The sequence below is a fragment of the Bufo bufo genome, chromosome 9, assembly GCF_905171765.1.
Source record: "Bufo bufo chromosome 9, aBufBuf1.1, whole genome shotgun sequence".
NCBI lineage: Eukaryota > Metazoa > Chordata > Amphibia > Anura > Bufonidae > Bufo > Bufo bufo.
In genome coordinates, this window is record NC_053397.1 from 18,874,551 (window position 1) to 18,899,072 (window position 24,522).

The 24,522-nt window shown below is 45.2% G+C and overlaps 1 protein-coding gene across 1 annotated transcript in view; it reads left to right on the top strand.

The window, feature by feature from the left end:
* PRRT3 (proline rich transmembrane protein 3) overlaps positions 1-24,522 on the top strand; it is a 59,707-nt gene that overhangs the window by 21,901 nt on the left and 13,284 nt on the right. The window contains exons 2-3 of the mRNA XM_040407468.1: positions 12,698-14,124; positions 14,847-14,993. Coding sequence (XP_040263402.1) covers positions 12,786-14,124; positions 14,847-14,993 — 1,486 coding nt within the window. The 5' untranslated portion in view covers positions 12,698-12,785. The remainder of the gene's footprint in view (positions 1-12,697; positions 14,125-14,846; positions 14,994-24,522) is intronic.

The following is a 24,522-nucleotide window of genomic DNA, read 5'->3' on the forward strand; positions in this document are numbered from 1 at the left end:
GAATATTTTTGTACACTTTTGAATGTCAGAAACCCGGTGATCAATTACCAAAAGTGGTCCCGAATTGCCAGGGACCGTCCCTAACTTTCAGAGACAGTCCCTGCAAATTCGGGCTGTCCTGAGCTGAAAATGGGCAGAGCTTGTGTAAGCTCCACCCATAAGTTGGCGGCCCTGTGCTGTTCGGGGCGTTCCCAGGGGGACAGTTTATATTAGTCTCCAATTTGCCAACTGCAATGTAGGTATGGGGAGTCACTGGTTTTGGGCCCTTTGCTTCTTCTACCTCTGCACCCTCGCCAGGCATCCTCAAACTGCGGCCCTCCAGCTGTTGTAAAACTACAACTCCCACAATGCCCTGCTGTAGGCTGATACCTGTAGGCTGTTCGGGCATGCTGGGAGTTGTAGTTTTGCAACAGCTAGAGGGCCGCAGTTTGAGGATGCCTGAGTCTAAGGCCAGGCCTGAGTACTTGACATGCAGGCAGTGTGTATAGCGTTATGTTCTTGTATTACATAATATTTCGATATCCCGCTGAATGCCCCTATAATCTTGTTTCCATGGTTTCGAGATCCGAGGTGACAACCCAGTCTTTTACAGCCACTCGCCTCAGTAGCAGAATAACTGTATTGAATTTAACGGTAAAATCTATGTAAAATCCTTCACTAACACATCATACAGACAAGGGTGCACATATTATAAAGGTAGCCCTGCAGGGAGGGGCCCTTGAAGTGATAGGGTCCGTCCTGGTCGACCCTACCGCCATTGTTATTGTGCAGAACTTACGCCGGGGGAATGCTTTCCAAATCTTTACACTGTATTTCTGCAGAGCATTCTGTACATTTGCTCTCCCCACTAGGGGGAGCTCAGCAGCTTCCTGATACACTGAACTATAGTACAGTATGCAGTAAGCTCCTGAGCTCCCCCTAGTGGTGGCTGCAGGAAGACAGATTTTTTTTTTCTTCATGTGGCTCTGTGGCTGTGTATAGTGCAGCAGGGGACATGGAGCTCTATAGATTAGGAAATCATAGCAACCTGGGGGCTGTGCAACGCTATAGCGATAGCCATTTATTATATGCGCAATGCAGAGACTTAGTGCCAGCAGTACCAATGATTCATGAGGGTGATGGAGCACACATGGGCACGATATGGCAGTGTTAGCAGATCAGCAATGGCAGCAGCATGAGTCAGAAGCTGTTTGTGTAGCTGAGCTGACTAAGTGCCCTGCCACGGCTTTATGACACAGGATGGTGGGTGAAAGATAAGAGTCGAGATGGACCCCACTACCACCCAGGGGCGTCCATCAGCTCCGCTATGAGTCTCTTTACCGAAAGCGGTGCAACGTTTTTCTCATGACCTAACAGCAGCGATTGTGTCTGTGCAGCAGATTAACCCTTTGTTGTATCGGGTCACATGTGATTCACCATACTACCCAGCAGCGAAGCTGACGTAATGATAGCACTCATTATGGTTTTGTACTGTGCCCTGTGCAGCCTAGTCATCTGGGGCTGGTAGTCACTGACCGCTCCCACTGGATGGCAAAACGTCCTTGCTGCTGACATGTCTCTACTTGCATTCCTAACATCCTTTCATACAAATCTATGTTGTGCAATTCCTCTATTATTCCTACTGGAAGTTTATGAATTATTTGGTAGCAGTTTGCAGGAAAGGTCCAGGAGGGTGTTACCAATCTCGGGCGGGTGCATGCACAGTCTGACACCGGCAGCACTGATTAGATAGTGTCAGACTTTGCAGGGACCCCCCCCCCCCCCAACTGGTAACACTCATCTGGAACTTCAATGGAAACTGCTAGCAATTCATTCATAGCTTCTAGCAGGAATAATAAAGGAATGGGCAAAACACAGAGTCATAAGAATGGATGCTCCAGAATTGTTATTACAAGGAGAAAGAAAGTCAGGATAGGGGACGGGTCCTCTTCCATAGGGGCACCCTCCTGGCACTGTCAATATGTCATATCTTCCTAACGTCTCATCGTCACAGCTTCACTCCATATAATTAGCATCAAGGCTGCAGAAAGCGCTTTGGTCACAACCTCAATTTGCGAAAGTTCCCCTGGGCCAGATTATCAGCAGCGAACATTGTAAGCACTATATACGGTATAATAAATGACAAAAGACTAGGCGGGCCTAAGGGATCTGTAATGCCGTCCACTAGTCCTAGGGCCCATGTTATATGAAGTCGTAATACAGCGCCCATACGGAACAGGGAAGGAAAAAATGGTGCCATGTTCCCCCTCATACATACTGTATGATACTCAGATATGACGGAGAATATGGGGCAGTATGGAGCCATCAAGTGGCACCATATAGCGCCATAGGCGCTCTGCGTGCTGCTATACGGGCACCATTAAAGGGGTTGCCCCACAAAAAATATTTTACATTTTTCAAACCGCCACCTGGATCTGAATACATTTTTTATTGGATGTAATTAAAAATTTTAAAGAAAAATTGGGGGTTAGTCAGCACATCCAGTGCGCAGGGGCGCGTTGCCATGGCTGAAAGCACAAAGGCAAAAAAAATATATACAATGCAACAGCACTAAATGAAAAATTTAGTATAGCCTCTGAGCTATTCACTAAAATCAGTAGAGCGCCACCTGCTGTTTGCTCTTTTCTTAAAATTCTCTGTCCTGCTGACTGAGGTGGACGCACATGCTCAGTGCCAACCTTCAACTGCCACCAACTGCAGCAGAAAGGACCCCCCCCCCTCAGAAAGGACACGCCCCCTGAGTTGCCAGCTTGAACTAAATCTAGCAGAGCAATTGAAGCAATGATTGTGGAGATCTCTGGATCCATGTCAGGTACAGGGCTGGTTCTGGCTTTGTTAGAAAGAGATTGTCATGGACTATATGATGTCTGATTTTCATTTTTTTACCCTTTTAAGGATGACGGGGAAAAATAGAGCTGCTATTTAGGAGGTAGAAGGGGTTAAACTATGGACAGTTGTCAGATTATTGACTTCGGGAGTGGGCGCAGGGAAGGCCTACAGGCTGCCGCGGTTGCTACGAGGCAGTGGACTCATATCCCACAATGAGCCCTTTTATCTCCTCCGGCGGGTTCTCTCTCTGTAACAGCAGAAATCAGAGTTCTGCCGGCGGTATGGGAGCTGCAGAGCCACTAAACCGTAAGTTCAATGAAATCCATATTGCTGCCGGCTGGTGGGGGTCATCTGCTGTGCGCGGCAGCCATGTATCGGGATAACTGACTACCGCTCCAGATCTCTAACTAAATATCTGTAATGTGCGGGTAATCTCGAGGGAGGAGCACAAAGACCGTGTCAAGGTCAAGTGCGAGTATCGTCCGGGGCGAGGCCGCTCTCTAGATCCTACGGCCGTTCGAGCGAGCACGCTGTGATTTCACATCTGTCTACCGTGTTATGTTGCAGAGGCAGCATTGTTTGCTAATGATAGCCATCGCTCCGCTTCATCTTATTCAGGAATAGAATTCTAGAAGGACAGTGAAGACTGACACATTCACTGGTAGAGCAAGAAAGATGTATATACAATTACATACCATGAAGGTCTTATGGGGAGATGGGTGACAACCACCTTGCTGAACGAAATCCTAAACAGCTCTCAGAAATGACCCGTATAGATACAGCTATGAGGAGATTTCATTGGCCAGAAGCTCCAGCAAAATCCCAGCAATACCGCCACTCACGTGTGACCACCATGGCTATGCTCACCGGACAAGTCTGTTTTAGTTAATACTTGTATTCCCTATTCTGGGGCGTATCCTTTGAAGCTTGCATTGTGCTGTTCCTCTGTTATTCCTGCTGGAAATGTATGAACCTATTGACAACTGGGTATTAACATTCCCCCAATCTGGGTGGAGATTTTGGATTATATTTATACTAGGGGAATCTGTCGCTGGAATGTGCGAGGCCTTGGGGATAAGACTAAAAGACAGGCGGTTTTTGACCAGGTCCAGAGACATCTACCAGCGATCGTTTGCTTGGTCGAGACCCATGCTACTGAAGAGTCGGTTCCGCGACTCGCCAGGGGATGGGCTGCGCAGACTTATCATTCTACCCTTACTAGTTACTCCAGAGGGGTTACAGTTTGGATTCATACGGGGATTGATTTTGTCTGCGAGGCGTCCTCTATCGATAAGCAGGGGCGGTTGTTTTTTTTTTATATGGGAAACTCTCGGGAAGATTTAGTATTTTGGCCTTTGTTTATATCCCGCCCCCCTTTTCCTTACATGTACTCAATTGTTTATTAACCTCTGTCGGTCAGTGGCCTGAATGTCCCTCGCTAGTTATTGGGGACTTTAAGGGCTCGTTCACACAACCGTTGGTGTCCCGTTTCCCGTATTGCGGACTGCATTTGCGGATCTATTATACACGGGCACCGTTCCGTTCTCATTCTGCATCATGGATGCGGACCCATTAATTTCAATGGGTCCACAAATCCGGAGATGCGGAACGGAAGCACGGAACGGAACACTACGGAAGCACTACGGAGTGCTTTCTGGGGTTCCGTTCCGTGCCTCCGCACCGCAAAAAGATAGAACTTGCTCTATCTTTTTGTGGAACGGAGGTATCGCGGACCCATTCAAGTGAATGGGTCTGCGATCCCCATGCGCCTGCCCCATGGAAGGTGCCTGTGCATTGTGGACCGCAATTTGCAGTCCACAGCATGGGCACGGGCTTCACACGTTCGTGTGAACGAGCCCTAACTGTGTTATGAACCCAGAAATACATAGGATTTCTTTGGGGGGAGATACTTATACTTCAGCCCAAGGGTCCCCTCGGGCACGTTTTTGTCTGGAAGCAGGTTATGTGGATGTATGGGAAAAGGGAAAAGAGCTTATTCCTGTATAAGTAAGGGTCCAGTCACACGTCTGTAGAATGGGTCCGGATTCGTTACGCAACGTTGCAGAGGGAATCCGCACCTATTCATTGTCTATGGGGCCGGAAGAGATGTGAACAGCACACAGTGTGCTGTCCGCATCCGCATTTCTGGAGCGCGGCCCCGATCTTCCGGTCCGTGGCTCCCGAAAAAAATAGAATATGTTCTATTCTTGTCCGCAATTGCGGACAAGAATAGGCAGTTCTATGGTTGTGCCGGCCGGGTGTATTGCGGATCCGCAATACACTACGGACGTGTGAATGAACCCTAAATGTGGAAACTCCATGTCTAGGATAGACCTGGCCTTGATAAATAAAAACCATCTCAGCTTTATTCAATCGATGAAATACGAGGCCAGGTTGCTGTCGGACCATGTGCGCCTATCTCTTGAAATAGGGGGGCAACGACTATAAAGTCAGACCTCTATTTAGACTGAACCCCCACTGGATTCTTATAATGGATAGGGATACTCATGAATTGGTCAAGCAGGAGATGGAGCATTTTTGGGATAGTAATGAGAAGACAGCTGGAGTCCAACTAGTATGGGACGCATTTACGGTCTTTATGAGGGGAATTTTTGTTAGTAATATTTCAAATATAAGATAGGGATACGGCAAGAAAGAGGGGGAGGTAAGAGACGCGGCGTTAGCTGCTATCAATAAGTTCACCAGGAATAAAACATCAGGAAATAGGGAAACTAGGCAGAAGTCAGGCGTGAGCCGACTGTCTCGTGGAAAAGGCCCAGCAGACGCTCTTTTTAAAGGGACAAAAATATTTCTCTGAAGCGGGTAGACCCGGGAAACTCTTGGCGAGGGTGATCTCTAATCAAGAACAAAAAAACTGAGATAGTTAGTATTCGGTCTGAGGGTATAATTATGGAAGAACAAGAGGGTATTAGGGGAACCTTTTTGAAGCATTTTGCTGAATTCTATAACTCAGATAAGGTTATATCAGATGAAGAGATGAATTCATACTCGGACTCTATTTCTCTTCCAGTTCTTACCGATACTCAGAGGGAGTTTCTGGATTCTGATCTCTCTCTAGAGGAGCTAGGGGCTGCACTGAGGGCATGTTCGGGGAATTCTTCCCCCGGCTAAGATGGACTCCCCTATGAATTTTATCATAAATATGGGAAGATTATCCTCCCTCGTTTATTGAGGGTTGTTTTAGGGCTCTTTCACACCTGCGTTATTGTCTTCCGGCATAGAGTTCCGTCGTCGGGGCTCTATGCCGGAAGAATCCTGATCAGGATTATCCTAATGCATTCTGAATGGAGAGTAATCCGTTCAGGATGCATCAGGATGTCTTCAGTTCCGGTACGGAACGTTTTTTGGCCGGAGAAAATACCGCAGCATGCTGCGCTTTTTGCTCCGGCCAAAAATCCGGAACACTTGCCGCAAGGCCGGATCCGGAATTAATGCCCATTGGAAGGCATTGATCCGGATCCGGCCTTAAGCTAAACGTCGTTTCGGCGCATTGCCGGAGCCGACATTTAGCTTTTTCAGAGTGGTTACCATGGCTGCCGGGACGCTAAAGTCCTGACAGCCATGGTAAGTGTAGCGGGGAGCGGGGGAGCAGTGTACTTACCGTCCGTGCGGCTCCCCGGGCGCTCCAGAGTGACGTCAGGGCGCCCCAAGCGCATGGATCACGTGATCGCATGGATCACGTCATCCATGCGCATGGGGCGCTCTGACGTCATTCTGGAGCGCCCCGGGAGCCGCACGGACTGTAAGTATACCGCTCCCCCGCTCCCCGCTCCTACTATGGCAACCAGGACTTTAATAGCGTCCTGGGTGCCATAGTAACACTGAAAGCATTTGGAAGACGGTTCCGTCTTCAAATGCTTTCAGTACACTTGCGTTTTTCCGGATCCGGAGTGTAATTCCGGCAAGTGGAGTACACGCCGGATCCGGACAACGCAAGTGTGAAAGAGGCTTTAGGATCATTTGAGGAGGATAGCCTTCCAGAGTCAATGACAGAGGCTGTAATAATACTAACATTGAAAAAGGGGAAGGACCCCCTAGATATATAGGCTTATAGGCTGATTTCTTTATTGAATACAGATATGAAGCTTCTCTCAAGAATTCTGGCTACAAGGTAATTACATCAATTATACACCCAGATCAAAACGGGTTTATTCCTAATAAGGGTACTCATTATAATTTGCATCGTCTGTTTGCGAACATACAGTCCTCTGTCCTTAGACGCCTCTAAGGCGTTTGAGAGGGTGGAGTGGGGATTCCTTTGGAAGGTTTTGGGAAAGATGGCATTTGGTAATAGATTTATAGATAGGATTAAGCTATTGTATAAGTCCCCTATTGCAAGATTGAATATCAATGGGAGGTTGACGGAGAGCTTCTCTTTGAGTAGAGGTACCCGTCAGGGTTGTCCACTCTCTCCATTATTATTTGATATTTATATTGAGCCCCTCGCTGCTAGAATTAGGCAGGATTCTGGGATTGAGGGGTTTGGGCATCTCACGCGGATGATGTGTTGTTTTTTTATAAATCATACTAATACCTCACTTCCCGAACTTATTCAAATAGTGAATGACGCCTTTGGTGCAGTCTCCGGCTTTGATATTAACTGGTCAAAGACAACGCTTATGCCTGTGGAGAGACCTGAATAACCTATTGAAGGGCCCTTGAGTTTACTTAGGATTTCTGATTCATTTGAATATTTGGGCATGATTATGTCCCCTAAAGTTGAAGATTTTTTGCATCTAAATCTGATTCCGTTGATAGTAAAGTTGAGGTCTAAAGTGACGGTATGGCTTCGACTTCCTTTATCTAGAGCTGACAGAATGTCCCTGGTTAAGATGGTGATATTATTACCCCAACTCCTCTATATCCTAAGGAATTCTCCATTGTGGGTTGAGGATAAACTCTTTAAGTTAATTGAGAGAATTATTAATGATCTGGTGTGGGGAAGAAAGCGGGTGAGGCTCAGACTGGAATATCTTTATAAGCCGATGGAGCGGGGAGGGTTGAACCTTCGTGGCTTTATAATCACTGGGAGGAAAGTCCACTCTGTTGAGTAGATCTACATATGATAATATGTTTACATTATTAGAGTCCGGGTTATTATCCAGAGTTCAACTGGATTATAAGGAATCTAGAAAGTTATTTACTAAGACGTGGAGCACTATTCGAGATTGGTTGGGAATAAGGGGATCTCTCCATTGTACGCCCCTTTGGTATAATGATTATTTACAGGAGCTGGATGATCTAGCTGAAGATAAGTACTGGCAAAAAAACGATATTCTGTATGTTGCACAAGTGGTGAGTAATGGAGGTATACTTCTTTTTTTGGAGTTGACACAAAGAGAGCATATAATTAACCTATCGCGGTTTAGATATTTACAGATACGTTCGCCACTTTGTAGTGTAAAGGGGACATTTTTGTTGCAGATAGACACTTCTACACCTTTGAATGATTTGATGGGAAATTTGGGGCAGAAGTTTAAAATTTCTCAACTTTATAAAATTGTTTCTTGATGCACTGTTTAATGGTTTACGTTCCCCCCCCTCGGACAAATGGTTTGGGAATCTGTACTTTTAAGGATCCAGCCAGATGACTGGGGGGAAATAATGACTAACTTAAGAGCAGTGTCACACGATTATAATCATGTTTCGGTTCAATTCAATATCACACATAGATTATATGTCACACCAGGGTTGAGAGGTGCGTCTAATTGTCCACGATGTGACTCACTTGGGGCTGATTTTTTGCACATGTTTTGGTCTTTTATACAACTAACAGAATATTGGGAGGCAATAGACAAACTTATTACCCCAAAATTGAAAATAGTTATTCCATTTACGGTGGAATGTTGGATTCTGGGTGATTTTCCCAAATTAATTGTGATAAGTATAAAAGGACTCTTCTGATTAAAATACTTTTTCTGGCAAGACTTTTAATCACGCGAGGTTGGTTTTCACAAAATGCTCCTAGTGTGTGTATATGGTTAAAGGTACTTTCACACTAGCGGCAGGACGGATCCCACAGGCTGTTCACCCTGTCGGATCCGTCCTGACGCTATTTCACCGTGCCGCCGGACCGCCGCTCCGTCCCCATTGACTATAAAGTCGGACATGCAGTACTTTTAGTCCGGCGGCCTTTCGCCGTGCACTGCCGTGCTGCGCCGGAGCTCCGCCCCATCCCTATTATAGTCAATAGGGACGGAGCGACGGTCCGGCGCCACGGCGAAATAGCGGCAGGACGGATCCGACAAGGTAAACAGCCTGTCAGATCCATTCTGCCGCTAGTGTGAAAGTAGCCTAAGGCCTCTTTCACACGGGCGAGATTTCCGCGCAGGTGCAATGCGTGAGGTGAACGCATTGCACCCGCACTGAATCCGGACCCATTCATTTCTATGGGGATGTGCACATGAACGGTGATTTTCACGCATCACTTGTGAGTTGCGTGAAAATCGCAGCATGCTCTATTTTGTGCGTTTTTCATGCAACGCAGGCCCCATAGAAGTGAATGGGTCTGCGTGAAAATCGCAGGCATCCGCAAGCAAGTGCGGATGCGGTGCGATTTTCACGCACGGTTGCTAGGAGACGATCGGGATGGAGACCCGATCATTATTATTTTCCCTTATAACACGGTTATAAAGGAAAATAATAGCATTCTGAATACAGAATGCATAGTACAATGGCGCTGGAGGGGTTAAAAAAATATAAAAAATAATTTAACTTACCTTAATCCACTTGATCGCGCAGCCGGCATCTCTTCAGTCTTCTCTCTTTGCTGATTGCAGGAACAGGACCTGTGGTGACGTCACTCCGGTCATTACATGGTCCGTCACATGATCTTTTACCATGGTGATGGATCATGTGATGACCGGAGTGACGTCACCACAGGTCCTGTTCCTGCAATCAGCAAAGAGAGAAGACTGAAGAGATGCCGGCTGCGCGATCAAGTGGATTAAGGTAAGTTAAATTATTTTTTTATTTTTTTTAACCCCTCCAGCCCTATTGTACTATGCATTCTGTATTCAGAATGGTATTATTTTCCCTTATAACCATGTTATGAGGGGAAATAATACAATCTACAGAACACCGATCCCAAGCCCGAACTTCTGTGAAGAAGTTCGGGTTTGGGTACCAAACATGCCGAATTTTCTCACGCGAGTGCAAAACGCATTACAATGTTTTGCACTCGCGCTGAAAAATCGTGCATGTTCCCGCAACGCACCCGCACATTTTCCCGCAACACCCGTGTGAAAGAGGCCTTCAGTCTTTTCGCTTTCACCCCACCGTTATCCCTGCTCTGTCCTAAGGATAGAGGGGATAGGAGACGCATCGCAAGGAAGGGGGAGGGAGGGGGGGGGGGGAAGTTTGGGGTAAAAATGAGAAATTTAATAATGTTGAAGATAAGGCTACTTTCACACTCGCATTTTGGGCGGATCCGTCATGGATCTGCAAAAACTGATCCGTTACAATAATACAACCGCGTGCATCCGTCATGAACGGATCCATGTGTATTATCTGTAACATAGCCAAGACGGATCCGCAATGAACTCCATTGAAAGTCAGTGGGAGACGGATCCGTTTTCTATTGTTCCAGATTGTGTCAGTTTCGTCAAGTGGACAGCAAAACGCTGCAGGCGGCCTCCAGAGCGGAATGGAGACAGATCGGAGGCAAACTGATGCATTCTGAGCGGATCCTTTTCCATTCAGAATGCATTAGGGCAAAACTGATCCGTTTTGGACCGCTTGTGAGAGCCCTGGTTGAAAGCGGGTGCCAGCGGTCGTTGGAGCGATCCAATCCCCAAAAAATTATAAATTTAAAATTGTCCACGGCACTTCCGTAAGTAAAATCAATGTAGATTTATTCACCAACGCAACGTTTTGGTCCACACACTGGAACCTTTCTCAAGCAGTGATACAGTGTGTGGACCGAAACGTTGCGTTGGTGAATAAATCTACATTGATTTTACTTACGGAAGTGCATAGATAGATAGATGATAGATAGATAGATAGATAGATAGATAATAGATAGATAGATAGATAGATAGATAGATAATAGATAGATAATAGATAGATAGATAGATAGATAGATAGATAGATAGATAATAGATAGATAGATAGATAATAGATAGATAGATAATAGATAGATAGATAATAGATAGATAATAGATAGATAGATAATAGATAGATAGATAGATAATAGATAGATAGATAATAGATAGATAGATAGATATGAGATAGATAGATAGATAGATGATAGATAGATAGATAGATAGATAGATAGATAGATAGATAGATAGATAGATAGATAGAAGCAGTCCACACTGGTACGATATCATTTAGGTTTGGCAGGTCGCAGTGACTTGGTTTCAGGTTTTTCCTGGGCTGTGGAATATTTTTTCCTCCAGAACGTATGTTTTTCTAGCAGCACAATTCCCAGAAATAGGAAAGGTCTTAACCAAAACACAGCTTAAAGAGAGGAAATGTCGGAGGATTTCAAAGGGGCCTCAGATTAATACGAGGTTACGTCTCCAGGTTGTCAGAAATATTATCTGCTGAGAATTTTCTCATCCCAGGATAAATATTCAGACTCGGTGTGAAAGGTTCTAACACCTGGCGTCTGTGCTGCTGGAATCTCTCCTGTTATTGGACTGGGTTCTGAAGTGCGCTTCGGAAAATCCCTTTCTGTTAGAAGTCTCCTCCAACGATAAACAGATCACAGGGATCCTGCTAGTGAGACCCCCAGCAATCAGCTGTAATCTGTGGGGGGACTGACAGCAGGCACTCAATATCTCTGCAGCGCCTCCGCAGGGGAAACAAAGTATTACACATTTCTCAGTAAAATCAAGGAGCTGCAGTGTAATGCATGGATGACGATCTGTGCTCTCTCTAAAATATTAAGGTCATTAATGGGGGCTCTCTAAAGTTAACCCTTTGATTCTAATTTTTTCTTTTTTTTTGTAATATGAGAAAGTTGTGTGTTTGTTCCAGTTTTTTCCCATACAGAGAATGCTCCAACATCACTGTAAGATGGTCCATTAATTGGGGAACCCACTGAATCTCCACACCCTGCACAGTCTGGAACCCTTAAGCACTACCCATATATTTCTGTATCTTGTACTTCTGACACAGAGCTTCTTCAGGAGACCTATTTTATCAATGGAGCATGTATAAAGGGGACCACTGAAGTGGCACCTGCATAGATGCTCTGAGTCTCGTTATGTCTCATCTCAAGAGAGAGGAAGAACACAGGGGCGTGCCCATCGTGCAGGAGAAATAAATTAAGGGAATGCTCCCCTAGGATAGTTGTGCTAATTCAGACACAACGCAGAGTGAAGAACTTAGGCAAAAGCAAAGTAGCTGCAGTCATCTCCAGGTCTGGTTGGCGACAGCCACCACCGTCAGTATCTTGAGACGGGAAGCTTTTTGGAGGAATCTTGAGGAGGATGCATGCTGTAGAAAAAGGTCAATGCAATTTTGGTATGGGTAGTAATAATTGACTTTATTGGTACTACCTGGGTCCAAGTGTAAAAGCTATACCAGGTCCCATCACCTAACTGCCATTGGCTTGCCAGTGCATGAGATGGTATGAATCAAAGGTCTACAGGTTCTGTTATGCATCATTGGTCTGTAACCAATGGTTCTCCAGGGTTCTTCTGACAGGGCATGCTGGGAGTTGTAGTTTCACCACAGCTGGAAAGCACTAACATACACAATAACAATGAAGTATTCATTTGCAAAGGGCGGAAGCGCCATCTGGCACACTTACATGAACATTCAAGAGCTTTTCTCTCTGCTTCGTGTTGATGTTAGCTCTGCTATAAATAGTAACCTTTGCATTTCTTTTGTGTGACAGGTCTCCTGGGTGTATCAGCATACGTGGAACCAGCCATGGTTGGACAGTAGACAAATGAGATAAAAACTACCCAGCCTGGAACATAAAGATGGCAGGTTGTGCACAGCTCACCGTGTTGATATGTTTGGCCAACTTGGCAGTCATCGAGCCTTCAACTTCCATATTTAGCGTAGAGGTTACTAAAGAGCAACCTAGCTATGAACTTACTAAGGACAATTCAATGAGGAATTTCTCTGAGGAAACATCAAAATGGGCCTTAGAAGCACCAAAGGTTGAGACCTCTAACATCCGCACCTGGACTCCGACAAATCGTGAAGAAATTATTCTCACTAAACCTCCTGGATCGTTGATTGCAACAGCCGCAGAGGAGAATAAACCAGAAAACGCCAAGAAGATCTCAAATGAATTTACATCTAAAAAAGCAGATGACTTGCAAACTGTTGTGACATCGTCAGAAGAACTTGGGCAAACACATTTCAAACTCCATCCAACTATCTCCAGAATCTCAGCAGATAATATAGAAAATAAGAGTGGAAACAAAGTTCTGCATGAGGAAGACATGAGCCACGTGAGGCCTTTTTCTGAAATCGTAGAAGATGGCTTGCAACTCAAGAATGATGTGGAAACAGAGTACGACATCAAAACATTAACCACCGTCCGTCCGACTCTTTCCACTATAACTCTGACATCTACAGCCATATCGAATTCACATGTGGGAAATGATGGGCCTTTTACTCCAATACAAAAACTTCAAATAGAGAGCGGAGATAAACAGGTGACCAAAGAACTGCTACAAAATAGCCTAGAATCTCATGAAGGCCCTGGAACTCCACAAGGTCCAAAAGTCACTATAGAAGACAACTTTCTTGATGATAATACAATTCAGGTCCATGGGGCGCTGCCTACAGAGAGATATCGAGCCGCGTTACGGACCACAGATGGATACTCAACTCTGCAAGACACCATACCGGAAAGTAATGAAGTTATATCCGCTGACATTGAGTTTCCTCATGAAGATGGTGCACATTATCAGAAGGATGGAAACACAATCTTTGAGGAGGCCTTCAACCCAGGGAACGATACAGAAGGTCAATATCTGTCTCCTTATGCACAGTCCAAGGAAACAGTCGATGCAGTTGTACAAGTAATTGATGTAGAACCTTCTACAGACCCTTCTCACCAACCTCAACCTTCAACACCACTGTCCACGTTACTGCCTCATATTATGGAAAGTGACCTTTTCCAGGCAACTATGGATATCGGAGATCACATAACAATGGAGGCAAAAGCGAGAACGGAAACTGAGAGGATATTAACCATTGGGGAAGGTCAGGTCTCTTCTCGAAAGACCAACCTACAAGATGTGATGTTGACATCTTCCCAATCTCATGAAACACCAACACCAGGAATGCAAGTTCTTGGGAAAAGTGAGTACATAACTGAAAAATTATCATTATGCTCCCATAAGTGAAATAATTACAAGTGATCCGTCTTAAGACAATACTTCATTGTCTTCTGGATTACTCATAGAATATTTGTGTCCCATGAATCATGGTGGCACCATTTATTGCATGCTGCATTATTTCCTTATTACCAACCCCTAAGGGTAAGTTTGACACAGCGTGTCCTAAAACTTGAACCACTAGAGATCATCTGTAATCTGGTAGAGAATAAACAGCAAGTGTTTGATTTCCCTGCAGCACCACCACAGGGGAAAGACAGTATTACACAATTTCAAATAAATTCAATGGGCTGTTCATGTAATATGGATGTGCCAAGTCCTCCAGATTAGGAGATGCTCTTTCTAGCCTCTCCTCCTCTGAGCGGGCATTTCAAAATGGGTTTTCGAAACCAGACGACACCTTTAAGTGACAGCATCTATTAGAAAACACATTGGGGAACAAATATTGTGCTATTTACTACAGGTGTAATGGTAACGCCCCCGTTGCCCCTAGCGGCTCATTTGCATATATTAAAACATCATTTTTCGCAGCAATGCGGGCACATATGAACATGGGACCCACACAGAAGCCTTCAGCTGCCAAGCGCACATGTAACAGGTCAGCCAGTTCATAGGTACAGATCTTCTGACAGATGCCCTTTCACACATATATAACTTACCCACCAAAACCTTTCTGTTCCCCCCTAGATCCTGATAAAGCTCAGGAAGCAGAAAGACCCTCCACACATCCCGGAAAAGTGACCTCGCTAACCCAAAGAAACCCTGTTATTGGAAGTGCCCCTCCTGGACTGGTCCTGTCTACAACATGGAGGATGCTAGTGACGAAGCAGCAAGGTAAGAGGTTAACCCTTTATGTGAAGCCACACTCCCCATTCAGACCCGTCTCTGAGAGACCATAATATTATACTGGGCCGACTCCAGTCCTCAGGGCCCACCTACCAGTCATGTTTTTAGGATTTCCTTAGTATTGGGCAGCTGATATAATTAGTGTCCATCCATCAGGATTTACCACAGGTATTCATTCTGTGGGATACTTCTAAATCCTGACCGGCAAGTGGGCCCTGAGGACTGGAGTTGGGGAACCCTGATCTGGAGAACTTCTTCAGAGCGCTGCGCAGTCTGCTCCATTGTCTCACTGGAAAATCTGCTTTTAATTAAGAGTCTGACGGCGAATAGATTAAGATATCCAGCAATCGAAAAGTACAGAGCAGAAAAATAAATAGTGAAGTAACAATGGAGTGAAGTAACATCACATAACCCGGGGACATATATATGTGTGTATAGAACGTGGGCCGTCTAGCCATTATATATACTACACTGGCGTTAGGGACGTCACTGCTGCAGTCTCTCTACAATCGGGATGGACCACACTACCCCCAACTGGCTGAAGGGGGTCATGGTGGAAGTCAGAGCAACACTACTGGACCGGCGGGGAATCGCACACGGAACATGGCTTGTTTTGATATTTTATAAGGCTCCCTGTCTTTAGCTACAGTTCAGAGGGTCTTGGAAGACCCTTTTAACTGCATAATGACCGCAGGACGGCAGCACATCACCATATAATTAGGGGCATAGATAGAGGGGATGTGTGTGGGTGACTAGTGCCTGTATGAAGGAATGGATGGGTGGATAGATAGATAGATAGATAGATAGATAGATAGATAGATAGATAGATAGATAGATAGATAGACAAACATATAGATAGATAGATAGATATTAAATAGATAGATAGATAAACATATAGATAGATAAATCGATAGATAGATATGGGACAGATGGATAGATAGATATGAGATAGATAGATAGACAGACAGACAGATAGATATGAGATAGATAGATAGATAGATAATAGATAGACAGATAGATAGATAATAGATAGATAGATAGATAGATAGATAGATAGATAGATAGATAGATAGATAATAGATAGATAGATAGATAGATAGATAGATAGATAGATAGATAGATAGATAGATAATAGATAGATAGATAGATAATAGATAGATAGAGTATTCAGACGGGTGTCTTGTACATGAACCTGATGTCCACTCCTCATGAATTCAGTCACTAATTCGCACTGATGCATGAAGGTTTCAAGATCTGTAAGACAAAGAACATGACTTCAGTAGAGCCTCCTGAGGACTGGTTTTGGTTCCCCCCATGATGAGGGCTCGGTACAGGACGAGAACTGAAATGAGTAACAAGAAACAGATGGAGGGGGTCGGGATTGGAGCTGAAGTGGGGGCTGGGATATCCCTGTAATTTTTTCCTTCTGGGGGACTGACAGCTCCACTCCCTGCACTTCTCTCATATTAGTAATGGTTACACATACTAAACAATCAGCAGGGAGTGGGTCACGTAGGAATGCGGAGCGGACATCACAGTGGGGGTCCTCTCCTCAGGGCCCCCAATTTGAGCCACAGGGGAGAGCCAGTAACCAGCTCTCACTATGGTATACTCAGGCCAGCCATGTATTACAGTACTTATACAGTCAACAGTCATTCATTTGAATATCCGCATGTAATACTAAATTTGCCCTGTAGTGGCCGCTGCAGGGAAAATAGGCAGCTGACTGCAACTGTTCATCAGTTGATCACCATAGCAGTTTTCTATCGGGCGCCATTTGTTGACAGTGCATTTTGTAGAATTCTTTGTCACCACAATTTCTGGTCCTCATTGCAGAATGCCCTCCTCTTCTGCACTGGTCACATGACAGTGACGTCATCACAGGTCCTTCACCACCCCTTCTACTGTACACTATTAAGCCCAGCCCCCTCGTGACGTCATTGCAGGTCCTATAGTTTTTTCTCTGGAGCAGGAAGTACGTGCCCTAATTTTTTCCAATTGGTCTTTATTAAAAATATCGGGCCCTTTTTTCTGTACAGAGCTGAAATGCTCTAAGAGCATCCCTTGGATTTTCTTTATTTTCCGTCAGTTAGAGAGCTGATGGACTCCTTATCTCTGCTCTCTGACATTACAAACACTCATTATAGCTCAGTTCTTATCTTACTGATAATGATGTGGCTTAAATAAGTGTTTATGACCTCTTAGTAGTTTAGAGATAAGGTTTATTAGATGACCAGCACAAAGTGAAAGTGAAAGTACCAGTCATGCAAAAATGATTTTTAGCCCAAAATGAGTAAAATGCAATCATAAACAAAAATTGCGTCAGAAGGTGTACATAGCCTTTAAATGTCTCTCTTTTTGATCTGAGGTCTAGAATTACATTATTACATGTGCAATATTGATCCAGAAAGTGTTTTCTATCTGTATATTAGAGCCTCTCTTTTATATTATTTCATTATTTGATGCAATTTGGAATTTTTTCTATATTCATTAAATTTTTGCGTTATTGTGCGCTAAGAAAACTATTAAAATGTATAAATATGCAGGAAAAACGGACCTTTCACACAACGAGCCATAGGTGTCCCTCTTTGATCGTCCAAAAAGTTAGGAGGTATGGGGGTGTGAGATGATGTCAAATTTTGATAGGAGGTGAGCCTCTCCTATATAAGTCAGTGAACTTCACTGAGCCATCAGCTGCCACGCTCCTCAGAAAGGTCCCTCACAACATCACCCTTCAAGCACGCCATGAGGATTGTGGTAGTTCTGGGCCGAGCCGACCGATCCTTTAAGATGTCAGACATTATTATAAAAAAGAATCAAACTCCATTTCCTGAGCTCCGTCCCAGATACGCTGTCTCCAGAGTGGAAACTTAAAACAGACAATTGAAAGAACACAGAACGGCTGTGCGGCTGCGGCGCTCGCACAGGTGTCAGGTTGTCTAAGTTCCAGAGTTTTTTTATGTAGGAAATGACTCAGAGTCTGGACGATGGATGGGGCTGGGCCCCCCAGGAGAGAGCGCGGAGGCCCCAGCTGCAGCAAAAACAGGGGTGAAGCACAAGCTCAGTTCTCCATAGCTTCTTCTCCATATGTTCTTCTCGTGAAGACTTATCGATTGAGTCCACGAGGTCACCAAGAATCCCTTACAGGACACATCAAAGAAGGGTGGCACTAGGAAAGGTGGCAAGATGGCAACTTCAGACACATAGAAAGTCATGTCTGAAATGTTAAAGGAACATCAGGCAAAATGGATACTCTAGGCCTCATTTATGAAAAAAAAACTGTCGAAAAACAGCCCTTGTTACTATATCAACCAATCACAGCGCAGCTTTTATAGTTGCCAACAGTCCCGAATTTGCAAGGTCTGCCCCTAATTTTCAAAATTTGGGCCGTTCCGGGATGAAAATAGGTGGGACTTAGGTAAGACCTGTCTATAAGTAGGTGTGTTTGGGGTGTTCCCACGATGGGGCCCAAAGGAACATAAGGCAAAATTGATACTGTAGGCCTCATTTATGAAAACTGTTAAAAAAAACGGCCTTGTTACCATAGCAACCAATCACAGCACAGCTTTTATAGCTGTCAACAGTCCCGAATTTGCAGGGTCTGCCTCTAAATTTCTAATTGTGGGCAGTCCCTGGCTGAAAATAGGTTGGACTAATGTAAGACCTGTCTATAAGTGGGCGTTCCCGGCGTGTTTAGGGCGTTCCCAGGACGAGGCCTACATGCTCCAACTTGATCAGCTACAATATTGACAGTATAAGGTTTCATTTCTTAAAGGGGTATTCTGTGATTTTGAAATTGATGGCCTGTCCTCAGGATAGGTCATCAGTATCTGATCAGAGGGGGTCCAAGTCCTGCCACTCCCTCCAATCAAATGTTTGAAGAGGCCGCGGTGCTCCAGTGAGCGCTGCGGCCTCCTCTCAGCTTACCAAGCACAGCGCCGAACATTGTATAGTGGCTGAGCTTGGTATTGCAGGTCAGCCAAATTCACTTGAATGGGACTGAGCTGCGTCTAGGCCACATGAGCGATGAACGTGACGTCACTAGCCTAGGAAGGGGTCTAGGCGCTCACATAGCGCTGAGGCCTCTTTGAACAGCTGATTGGGGGAGATGCAGGTACTCGGACACCAGCCGATCTCATATTGATGACCTATCCTGACTATAGGCCATCAATATCAAAATTCTGGATTATCCTCTTTAAACTGCTGTGGTAAAGTGAAAGCTGCAAACTGATTGGTTGCTATGGGCAAGATGGACCCAGCACTGTGGAGTTTTATAAGGCTATCTCAAAGAAACTGTCTTTCTTGCCCATAGCAACCAATCACATCACAGCTTTCATAGTTGAAGGGCACAGTAGGAATTGAAAGCTGCGTTGTCATTGGTTGCTATGGACAAGAAAGACAGAGCACTAGGAAGATTTACAAAAATGTCTAAAAGAAAAAGCCAATCACAGCGCAGCTTCTATTTCCTACCGTGCTCTTGAAATATGACAGCTGTGCTGTGATTGGTTGCTATGAGCAAGGAAGGCAGTTTTTCTTTTAGTCAGTTTTATAAATCTCCCCAGTGCTGGGATTTTGCTTGCCCATAGCAACCAATCAGAGCACAGCTTTGACTTTACCAGAACAGTTTAAGAAATGAAAGCTGCGCTGTGATTGGTTACTATGGGCAAAAAATTACAGTGTCCCTGAGAAGTAGTCTAAAAGATAATATATTCTTCATATTTATAATTATATTATGGCAGCTATTACTGCCTCCACAGGGGTTGTCACCCAGTTTTCCCAGTGATATATAATAGCATAGTTACAGGGGATAGTCACTTTCTATAAACTCCTCTACTACATAGGAATCCCCCAGTATTATAAATGGCACATGGTAGGTGGAGGCCCTGTTATGTATTTTGCATCAGGGCCCGTCTCTGCTGGTATAGTTATGGTGAGATATAGGTGATGGTAATACATTTACACATTGCAATACAGTTTTGCCATTCAGGACCACAGAGGAGCTGATTAACCCCTGTGAGAGTCGTAACGGCGGCCATATTGGTTGCTCGTCTGTTTGGATAACTCCCTCAGAAGTGCAGCCGCCTCCTGGATAAGTCAGCGAACCCCACCTGTGGATGTGCCATAAATGTCTGATGGGAAATTCCCTTTAATAAGAGCTTGGTACTCTGTGACCATTTACACGACATGCAGCGGGGAGAGCAGGACGATCCTCCGCCTCTGTCTAAAAAGCAGAACAATGGAGGGTATCAGCTGCTGTATCTGAACCAGGAAGAGGACCCCCCTCCCCAGCTAATCTAGCAGTTATCCCTCATCTATTGGATAAGGCTTCATTTATTCTAACTAGAATACCCCTTTAAATGATACAATTCTTTCTGCCTATAACCACCACTAGGGGGAGCAATTTACTTATAGGTTTTGAACCAGTGTTTAGTTCGGTAGCATCCAACCTGTGTCTCTCTAGCTGTTGCAAAACTACTCCCAGCATGGCTGTGGTTGCCCAGGCATACTGGGAGTTGTAGTCTATCAGCAGCAGGTTGGAGAACAGGTTGAATTAGTTCAGTGAGTGCTGTATGTAGTGAGCTCCCCCTGGTGATGGGGGCAGGGAGACAGCGTTATAACAGGCTCTATAACTGGTGCTCCAAGTCCTATAAAGATCTGTTATAAACCCACCCTAAACCGTTAACCCCTTTACCATCCAAGATATTGGGCATTAACCCTAGACCACTGCCCTTTGCCCCTCAGTTGGCCACCCTGTACTAATACATGTGATAATGATTGTTGGCACAGGGCCGGTGATTAGGCATTCAATAAGGACAGTAGATCTCTGCATGACTCCGCACAGTGATAATACCGCCATATATACGTGAACCCTCATACTCAGCTGAGTTTCCGGGCGTTATAAACAATGTCTGCTTTCTCTGTAAATCACTCCCGGTCCTCGCCGTCTCCATATGTTTATATGAATAATCTTTTGAGCGATCGCCATCACAGGAACCCGATTACGTCACCGTTAAATGGAAAACAGATTCATGAGCCCCGGCTGAGAAAAACAGACTCACATTTGTGTTATGAATTATAGGACCAAATGAGTCCCAATCAAATATTAATACGGCTTCGCCGGAGGAATTAATGGACCAGGTTTACCATTTAAAGGGCCCGGTCTGTGCTTATTAGAACCTTGATTACAGGGCAATGTGCGGTGCAGTTCACTGCAGATGTCAGGAAACATCAACGGAAACAGTCTAATACTCAGAAATAACGCTTAAAGGGAGATTCTGGGGATAAAAAATATTGATCCTGCACACTGGCTCCCATTCCTCCATCTTCCAGTCCCTGGGCAGTTTTCTCCCAGCCAGGGAATGGACATGGCCCTGTGTGTTGCTGCAGTCAATGACTGCCTTCAACTGTGATGTGTGCATAGGTTAAAGATCACATTAATGCCTGGAAACAGTGATGGCCAGTTCGCCGTGTTCGCCCGCGAACATATGTGGGCTGCCATCTTAACTCACAAGTCCGGCGATGCACAGGCAAGTCCTTACCTGTGCCTGTGCGCGAGCCAGTCTAAAACAAATGCGGTCACCGAGAGCAGGCAGTTCCGAGAACAGCCGCCGGGGGCCTTCATCGGAACTGCCTACTCCCGGTGACCGCATTTGTTTCAGACCGGCTCGCGCACAGGCACAGGTAAGGACTTACCTGTGCATCGCCGGACTTGTGAGTTAAGATGGCAGCCCGCATGTGTTCGCTGGGCGAACACTGCGAACTGGCCATCACCTGCCTGGAAACAATCAGCATGGTGCTGAAATTTGCGACCATGATGCTTCGCCGTGAAGATAGTCTTTAAAGGAATATTTTCACTTGGCTCATAATACTCAATATATTTTTATATTAATATATAAATCGCTAGGATTTTCCTTCACTTTATTATCTTTGGCTGCATCGGAAGAAGATGAGATCATCCTGGAGTTTTCAGGTCTCACATTCTGCTTCTATTCCTTTCTTAATATATCTTTATAACATTTGAAGCTTTGTTTTTCTGATACAGAGCTCTGAATCTTAAAGTTAAAGGTAATATTCTGTCTGCCTGCAGCCACCACCAGGGGGAGCTCACTGCATACTATTCTATCATTGAGTACAATGTATGAGAAGTTTGCAACAAGCTCCCTCTACTGGTGACTGGAAGTGACAACAGCCTTTGAATCTTAGTTACTAAAATTCTACCTTTAAGGGGTTGTCTGGGTTCAGAGCTGAACCTGGACATATCCCCATTTTCACCCAGGCAGCCCCCCTGACTTGAGCATCGGAGCAGTTCATGCTCCAATGCTCTCCCTTGCCCTGCACAGAACAAGGGCTCTTTTATCAAAACGGCTAGGGCAGTGCTAAAGCCCGCCCATCAGAGCTGGTGACATCACCGAACACACTGCTGGGCGGAAGCCATCGCCAGGCAGTGTGTTATAGTAAATAAAAGAGCCCTTGTCCTGCGCAGAGCAAGGGAGAGCATTGGAGCATGAACTGCTCCGATGCTCAAGTCAGGGGGGCTTCCTTGGTGAAATTATGGGTATGTCTGGGTTCAGCTCTGAACCCGGACAACCCGTTTAAAGGGGTTGTGCTAACTTGAGGGGTTTTCGGAAAACCTCCCTCTTCGGCAGACCTGCGAGGGGAAGCATACTCGCCTGCTTCCCAGCGCTCCTTCTCTTCCCGGCCTCGGCTTCTCCACTCAGCTTGCAGGATGTGAACTTGCGTTTTGATGCCGCTAAAGCCAATCTCTGGCTGCAGCTGCGTCATGTGAATATTTGACATGCCGCAAGGGAAGCAAGTCACCACTGCGGCCAGTGATTGGCTGCAGCAGCGTCAAAACGTAAGTTTACCACCTAGAAGCTAAGCAGAGAAGCCAAGACCGGGAAGGGAAGGAGTTGGTAAGTATGCTTCCCTTCGCAGGTCTGCCAAAGAAGAAGGGGAAGGTTGCCGATTCCCCCAAAGGTGCACAAACCCTTTAAAGAGCACGTGTCAGTAGGATCAATCCGATTAAACCAGGCATACTGCCTGGTAGGGTTGATCCTGCTGATTACATTGACACCTTTCTTGTGAAAAATCAATTGCAGCATTTCTGTTCATTTTTTAAATTTGTTAAACCACAATAGGTGATTGTCAGAGCTTATCTATTCTATCCTTGTACAGTGACCTCAGCACAGGTCACAGAGCATGCCCACAAAACTCTCCCATAGAAGTCAATAGGGTCCCCTCCTGACCGTGTTGTGTCTATGGCCCATGGGGCGGCCGTAAAGCAATTTTTTAATGCTTTGTAAATTCTGTTAAGAACAGCTCAGGCAAGATGGCCGCCCCCATAATCATGTTCAGGAACTAGAAAATTAAATCAGATTCGAGAAAAAGGATATGTGCTGCTATCTGTTTTTAACTGGCAGATAAAACATTGGGTGACACATTTCCTTTCATTCATTTTTGGCCTCCATGATGATGACCAGAGGTGAACAGTGAGGGACGTCCTGGAGGAACCAGACAAGGTGCAGGGGACCACAGGACCAGGTCTTTGTCGGGTTCTCGGTTCTCTCGAAGCAGATCGCCTTAATCTTGTAAGTGCCTCTTGAAGGTTACATAAGGCTGACCCGAGCCTTCAGGCCAAACATCTTCTCATTGATTGCTCTTAATGGAATTAAAAGAGCCGTCACTGATGTGCTCCTGGTATTATCTGAGGAGACGTTGGAGAGTACGCGGTGGCATTCAGCGGTATGTGTACTCGGGCAATCATTCATTCATCCCTCCTTGTTTCTTCTTATTACAAACTGTTTGTTCCAACTTGCCGCAGGCCCCCGCAGCGACTTACATGCCGTACAATCAAAACAAGGAGCATGAATTCACAATCAGCTGCCGAAGGCTTGGAATGTAGAAGGCAGTGGGCCGCCCTGTGGGATGTTAGTTGGAAGGCAACGCAGGCTGCTGAATATGAAAATGCATCCTAAACGGGCATGCACCAGGCCCGTCTGACCCTGCTCTGCCTGCAAACCAATGGGAACAAGTGTTTATACAGTAGATGGTAAGAAGGGCAAATACTCAGACTCCTTAAAGGGGTTATGCAGTTATAGATGACATCATATCGTACATGACAATATATTTCTAACAAAGCTAGAACCGGCCCTGTACCTCACATGGATCCAGAGATCTCCCCATTCAATGCACCAGTTGCTCTGGTAGATTCTTTTCGGGCTGATAGCACAGGGGATATGCTGCTGCTGCTGCTGCTGCTCTCTCCCCGTCACAGCTCCGGGAGTGCATCCTTTCTGCTGCAGCTCTTTTCCTGTAATTGCCACGAAGATATGGCTGGTGACAGTCGAACATTTAAACTGAGCATGTGTGCGGCCACCTCAGTTAGGTGGACAAGAAATAAGGAAAAGAACAAACAGCAGGTGGCGCTATACAGACACATTTTATAGAATAACCCAGGGGCTATAGTAAATTTAGAATTACATGCAATGAGAAAAGCATTCAGTTGGTTTGAAAAAAT